At 40.7% G+C, this 7,315-nt stretch overlaps 1 protein-coding gene across 1 annotated transcript; it reads left to right on the top strand.

Annotated features, from left to right (window-relative positions):
* Positions 1 to 5,541: 5,541 nt before the first annotated feature.
* On the top strand, positions 5,542 to 6,580 carry LOC134759961 (olfactory receptor 10G2-like). Its single transcript, XM_063715324.1, is given in 1 exon segment — positions 5,542 to 6,580. A coding segment is annotated over 1 exon segment (945 nt). The 3' UTR covers positions 6,487 to 6,580.
* The last annotated feature ends 735 nt before the right edge of the window (positions 6,581 to 7,315 follow it).

Raw genomic sequence — 7,315 nt, 5'->3', positions numbered from 1 at the left:
TCTTGGGAATGTAGTTCTCATTTGGGAAATGTTTCAAGGTAGAATTCCAAGGAGGTGAATAGTTTTCTTCAAATCTCTTGACAGTGTTTTTAAAAACTGGATCAAAGGAGATCCAGCTAATAAGGGTAATTAATTCAAGATCATAAGTAGAAGAGTCACACTCCATAAATAACCAAGTCTCATCGATTCTTAAATCAGTCAATGAGCTGATACCTTGGAAAATTTTAATTCCATTCCAAAGCAGAGATTCAGTAAGCCATCACCACAAGCCAAAGGGATGTTCTGAAGGATGCTTTCCTTACCTGCTCCGCATTCCACCTGAGAATACACCAACTTTCTCCAAGATTTTGCTGCTGTGTCCATGTGAGTCCAAGAAGAAAAGCATTCCTAAAGCTGGGGCATTTCACAATGGAACAAATACTTAATTCCCAGACTTTAAACATTTTCACAATTTTGTCTAAAACAGTATTTAATCTGTCTCTTTCCCCCTCATCTTCTTTCTCAACTCACCCTCTACACCCAGAGTTAATTTGTTAGGCAGATAAATTTTGAATTAAATTATTATTTCTCCCAATTAAAGAACATTCTTCTTTGAATTGAGGAAAATAATTTTAAAGAGCTATCATTTATTTTCTCTCTTTTGGGAAAGATGATAAAGCAATATAGATGATGTATCAGATTAACTGTTACTGTGTAAACACAGTAAGAGATGGATTATTTAACCCTGGGTTTTCCAGAACACATTTAGTTCAACCTACTTGAAAACTGGAAGGCCTTTGTTTCAAGCAACTTTTCTTAAGTAAGCTCTTTTTCTTTTAACTAAGAATACAAGAACACTGGCAGAATAATCAGAGCAAGAAAATATGAGCTCTGCCTCCCCACTGTACCCAAACTCTATTCATTCTCCTTGCTTCAACTCTTTGCTCAGGCTGCCTAATGGCCTAAAAGGGCTATGGTCAAGTCTGGCCCTAAAGGCAAACAAGAGTGAACAACTCAATGCTGGGTCAGCCCTCATCTCTCAGCCTCAGGGATTCACATCTGCTCTAAATGGGGATCGCACCAACTCAAAAGTGCCCTGTAGGAACCCCAGCTCAGTGCAGACATGCCAGAAAGAAACCAGCTTTTCTCTGGGATAATCTGATTTTTTACAAAGTGAAAAATGCTACTGCCTGCAAAGCATTCAACATGAATTGGCCTCCTAGTAAAGAAGAGCACAGTACTTAGCCCATCCTATGGTTTCCTACCTAACCCTATCTCATCCCTTCCTTACCATTCTCTCTCAATGCTCACCTCATTCATTCCATCCCTAGGACCCCCTCCTTTGAATTTCTGGACAAAAGCCCCTGCACCTAATTATTTGCTGTTTTAAATGCTGAATCTATCAGTGGTATATTCTTATTTTCTTTAATCATATATTTTGATATTAAATTACAACCATTTAATAAGATGACCTTAACAATACTAAATACTATTTAAATAGGAAATTTTAGAATATGTAACAGATTAGCCAAGATGTAGACACTTAAAATTTTTTTTAATTGATACATCTAAGTTTCCTTCACTCCTCAATGTAAGAAGCCTAAGACTCCACAGCTTCAAAAGATTAGTAGGCTCATAATAAAATATCACATTTACGTTACAAGGGAAAACATTTGATCAGTTTTCTTCTTTTGTATTTTTCTAGGCTGGCCCATTTTTCTCTAGAACAAAAAAAAAAAAAAAGACTTCTCTCTTCTAAAACCACACTCTCTCTCTTAGAATGACTTGGTCCTTCTGCAAACATGCTCCCTGCCCTACAGAGATTCCTCCTTCTGAAATTCTCCTCTACCCACATTCCCATAGTCTGCCTTCCTCTGCAACCCCATTACACCACATCAAAATCACCATCTTCTGCTGCCTCTGCCTGGAAAAGGAGCCTTGCCCTTATACTCACCCACTGTGAGCACCACCAGAGTCCCTGTCCTGCCAACCAGGATGTCCAGGGCCAGATAGGAAAGCAGGGTGAGGGTGGAAGGAACCTTCTCTCAGCAGAGGATTTGGGAAAGTGTACCCATATTTATGCACCACAGCCAGGGAAAAACTCAGATTGGTGAAGAAAGGTAACATTTTCCTTTTTTTTTTTTTTCTGAGACAGAGTCTCTCTCTGTTGCTCAAGCTGCAGTACATGGCACGATCTCGGCTCACTGCAACCTCCACCTCCCAAGTTAAAGAGATTCTGCCTCAGCCTCCCAAGTAGCTGGAACTACAGACACACACCACCATGCCCAGCTAATTTTTTTTTTTTTTTTTAGTAGAGATGGGTTTTCACCATGTTAGCCAGGGTGGTATCGATCTCCTGACCTCGTGATCTGCCCACCTCAGCCTCCCAAAGTGCTGGGATTACAGGCATAAGCCACCGTGCCTGGCCGAAGAAAGATAACATTTTTCATTATGCATAAGGATTTATTATGTTCGTTATGTACGAACATCCAAATGGTTGACATTTTAGTATAATTCTAATATGATTTAATGTGTGAAATTTTGATTTTTATAAAAAGTTTTCAAAATACATTATTTGGCTGGGCACGGTGGCTCACACCTGTAATCCCAGCACTTTGGGAGGCTGAAGCGGATGGATCACTTGAAGACAGCAATTCAAAACAAGCCTGGCCAATATGGTGAAACCCCATCTCTACTAAAAATACAAAAATTAGCCAGGTGTGGTGGCACCTGACTGTAGTCCCAGCTACTGGGAAGGCTGAGGCAGGAGAATCACTTGAACCCAGGAGGCGGAGGTTGCAGTGAGCTGAGATGGTGCCACTGCACTCCAGCCTGGAGGACAGAGGGAGACTCCATCTAAAAAAAAAAAAAATTATTTGTCTAAAGTAGACTCACATTTATAGTGTATATCTCCTCTAGTATGTATCTCCTCTCACTGGTAGAATATAAATTTGGCTCATAATTGGTTCATATACAAGTGCTCAAACTTTGCCATTTCTTTCCATTCTAGACAAAGAAAGTACCATCCACCCATCCTAAAAGAAATTATCCTTCCTTCTGAAAATAAGGTAATAAAAATCTAATATACTCTAATAAAGAGATCTGTGGGCAAAGTCTGTACTTAACATTTCTAAGGACCGTATAATTAGTATAAATGCATTATTAATAATAATTAGTAAAAATGCAGTATTATTAATAATTATTATATGCACTTAATTCCTTTTAAATAATAATGAAGATAAAATTTGTTTGAGTCTGACATTTATAAACGGGAATTTTTCTAATGGCATCCCTGTGGTTATAACTGTTAATGCTCAGATCTTTGTATAATTAATTTCTTACTAGTTTGATTTTTGTTTCTTAAAGGACACAAAGTAGCAAGTATACAGAATGAACAAGTCTAAAGCTCTAATGTACAACATGAGGACTATAGTTAAGAATATTGTATATTTAGGATTTTTTGCTAAATGACTAAATTTTAGCTGCTCTTGCCACACAATAAAATGGGTAACTATGTGAGATGATGAATATGTTAACTTACTTCACTGTAGTAACCATTTTACTATCTATATATTTCATAACACCATGTTGTATATTTTGAATATGTATAATAAAATTTATTTTAAAAAAACAACAAACAACAAAAAAGAACTGTAAGATATTTTAGTTGAGCAATGGGTAAAAGTACCTAAAACACTCTTTTTTGAACAAACCATTTATCAAAGAGAGTTTTTTGTTTTGTTTTGTTTTGTTTCAAGACCTAGTCTCTCTCTGTGGCCCAGGCTGGAGTGCAGTGGCCTGATCTTGGCTCACTGCAACCTCCACCTTTCAGGCTCAGGTGATTCTCGATTCTCGTGCTTCAGCCTCCTGAGTAGCTGGGATTACAGACATGCACCACCACACCGGGCTAATTTTTGTATTTTTAATACAGACAAGGTTTTTCCATGTTGGCCAGGGCTGGTCTTGAACTCCTGGCCTCAAGTGATCCGCCTGCCTTGGCCTTCAACAGTGCTGGGATTACAGGTGTGAGCCACTGTGCCCAGCCAAAGGGAGTTTTTAAATAACATCTGGCTTAGATGTTTAATATCTTTGAAGGCTTTTTTGAAATCCTATTTGTTGGAAGGCAAACAAAATCTATTAAAATAACAATGTACTAAAAGCCAAATCCTATAATAATCAATGCTGTGGCCGGGCTAGGTGGCTCACGCCTATAATCCCAGTGCTTTGGGAGGCTGAGGCGGGTGGATCACCTGAGGTGGGGAGTTCAAGACCAGCCTGACCAACATGGAGAAACCCCACCTCTACTAAAAATACAGAAATTAGCCGGGCGTCGTGGCACATGCCTGTAATCCCAGCTACTCGGGAGGCTGAGGCAGGAGAATTGCTTGAACGTGAGAGGTGGAGGTTACGGTGAGCTGAGATTGTGCCATTGCGCTGCAGCCTGGGCAACAAGAGTGAAACTTCATCTCAAAAAATAAATAATAATAATAATAATCAATGCTGTTATCATCCAAATGAACAAAACTACTAAACTACTTAGGTCAATTAATAAATGTAAATAACATTCCAGAGCAAACAGAAGGTACAAATTAGACTTTGTTTACACTGAGCATAGGCTCACATTGCTTGAAGTGCAGGCCCTGTCCTACAGTCTTGACTATATGGAAAAAGCATGAGAGATGTGATCATGGAGGGAAACATGATACAGGATTAGTAGGACTTGACACTATCCACTTAGCCAGTCAACCAACAAATATTTATTAACTTATTATTGCCAAGCACCAGAGTAGTTGCTGCAAATACATCAAAGAACAAAATAGACTGCTCTTTGCTCTGAAGGATCTTAAAATCTAGTAGAAGAAACCGGTAAGTACCTAAGCAAATAGCTCTTAGAATATTGTACTGTAATCACCCTTTAATATAAGTTCTTATTTCCCAGAAAATTGTCTTCTAGTGGAGGATAATTCTTTCCAAGGAGGTGACAGATGAAATGAATCCTGAGGAATGAAGACATATTAGATGAATCAGCATACTCCTAAGTCCAGAGGAAGGAGGGTGTGGTGATCTGAGAGAACTAAAACAAAGAAGATTATTGAAATATGCAAGAACCAGATCATAAAGTTTCTTGTAGATCTCAGAAGGAGACATTTCAAGGATATTAAGTCATAAACCAACAATAGGAATGATAATTGTGGGGTAATAGTTCCACACTGCTTCATATCACCAAAATCTATTTCTCTGTGGTCCCCTTTGGGGGCATAGACCTATCATATGCCCTTACACTATTATTCAGACACAACCCTGTGCTTGGTTTCTAATACCTGTATGTCGTATCTGCCATTAAAGAGGCATTTCAGGGTACCTAGAGACTAAACAGCCTCTGAAGGTTGTTTTGCCAAGCAAACCCAGGTGACTGATGGCAAATGCTTTCTACTTAAAATATAGAAGACTTCTGTTTACCTCCCAAATTCTGATCATTAGACAAAAGCATCCTGTTATCACTCCACTCCTGCATTTTCCTTATCAGACTTCACCATTCATCTTAGCAGACTACAAAAAGACATGGGAAAGACCAAAAACACATCGCTGGACACCGTGGTGACAGATTTCATTCTTCTGGGCTTGTCTCACCCCCCGAATCTAAGAAGCCTCCTCTTCCTGGTCTTCTTCGTCATTTACATCCTCACTCAGCTGGGGAACCTGCTCATTCTGCTCACTGTGTGGGCTGACCCGAAGCTCCGTGCTCACCCCATGTACATTCTTCTGGGAGTGCTCTCATTCCTGGACGTGTGGCTCTCCTCAGTCATCGTTCCTTGAATTATTTTAAACTTCACTCCTGCCAACAAGGCTATCCCATTTGGTGGCTGTGTGGCTCAACTGTTTTTCTTTCACTTCCTGGGCAGCACCCAGTGCTTCCTCTACACCCTGATGGCCTATGACAGGTACCTGGCAATATGTCAGCCCCTGCGCTACCCAGTGCTCATGAATGGGAGGTTATGCACAGTCCTTGTGGCAGGAGCTTGGGTCGCCGGCTCCATTCATGGGTCTATCCAGGCCACCCTGACCTTCCGCCTGCCCTACTGTGGGCCCAATCAGGTGGATTACTTTATCTGTGACATCCCTGAAGTATTGAGACTGGCCTGTGCTGACACAGCTGTCAATCAGCTTGTGACGTTTGTGGACATCGAGGTAGTGGCTGCCAGTTGCTTCATGTTAATTCTGCTCTCCTATGCCAACATAGTCCATGCCATCCTGAAGATGCGCACCACTGATGGGAGGCGCCGGGCCTTCTCCACCTGTGGCTGCCACCTAACTGTAGTCACAGTCTACTATGTCCCCTGTATTTTCATCTACCTCAGGCCGGGCTCCAAGAGTCCCCTGGATGGGGCAGTGGCTGTGTTTTACACTGTTGTCACTCCATTACTGAACCCCCTCATCTACACACTGAGGAACCAGGAAGTGAAGTCTGCCCTGAAGAGGATAACAGCAGGTCGAGGGACTGAATGAAAATAAGTAACTATCTACGGCCGTACCACCCTGAACACACCCGATCTCGTCTGATCTCAGAAGCTAAGCAGGGTCGGGCCTGGTTAGTATTTGGATGGGAAAATAGGTAACTACAGCTACATAACCATCGCTACCACTCTCTTCAGCTACTGCTGCATGTGACAAATGTTCAATAAACAGATATTAGTTTCAGCTGAAATGAATATAATTCTACTAGGAAGAAGCTTCTGGTGCTATATTCAACCTCAAGAAATTATCCATAACTGTTTTACCCTTTTCTGACCCAGCTCTCAAGAGAAAGCACATATGTTGACTCTGAGAAATTGATGCTTTCTTCTAGAAGGAGGGGAAATTATTCCAGGCAAATTTGGGGAAAACCAACATAATACTGTCCTACATTCATTCGCTTTGCTCCTAATTTCCCAAGACTCTAGGCATTCAGAATTGCTTTGCTCACATCAAGACAAATCCATTCTTCCAGGTACTTACTTAGAATCTCTGTGTGGCTCATCTGTGTTTCCTTTCAGCCCCTCACTTTTCTCCATGTAGTAATTCATCAAATCCTGTTCACTCTGCCTCAGAAATGTCTTTCTGGCGTCTTAAGTGGTCTCCTTGTCACCTCCACTTTCCTCCATACAACCACCAGAGTTTTCTTTCTGAAACATACAACTAAATATTTTATTTCCTGTCCTTATAAATATCTACTGGCTTTCCACTGCATATAAATAAAGCCCTACCTCTTAGCTTGGAATTCAAAGTCCCCCACAATCTGGTACCAACATACCTCATCTCCCAAAATATCTCTACCTCCCTTTTCTCTTCCGGACCT

The sequence above is a fragment of the Pongo abelii genome, chromosome 15, assembly GCF_028885655.2.
Source record: "Pongo abelii isolate AG06213 chromosome 15, NHGRI_mPonAbe1-v2.0_pri, whole genome shotgun sequence".
NCBI classification, from domain to species: domain Eukaryota; kingdom Metazoa; phylum Chordata; class Mammalia; order Primates; family Hominidae; genus Pongo; species Pongo abelii.
This window is presented reverse-complemented; position numbering and strand designations above follow the sequence as displayed.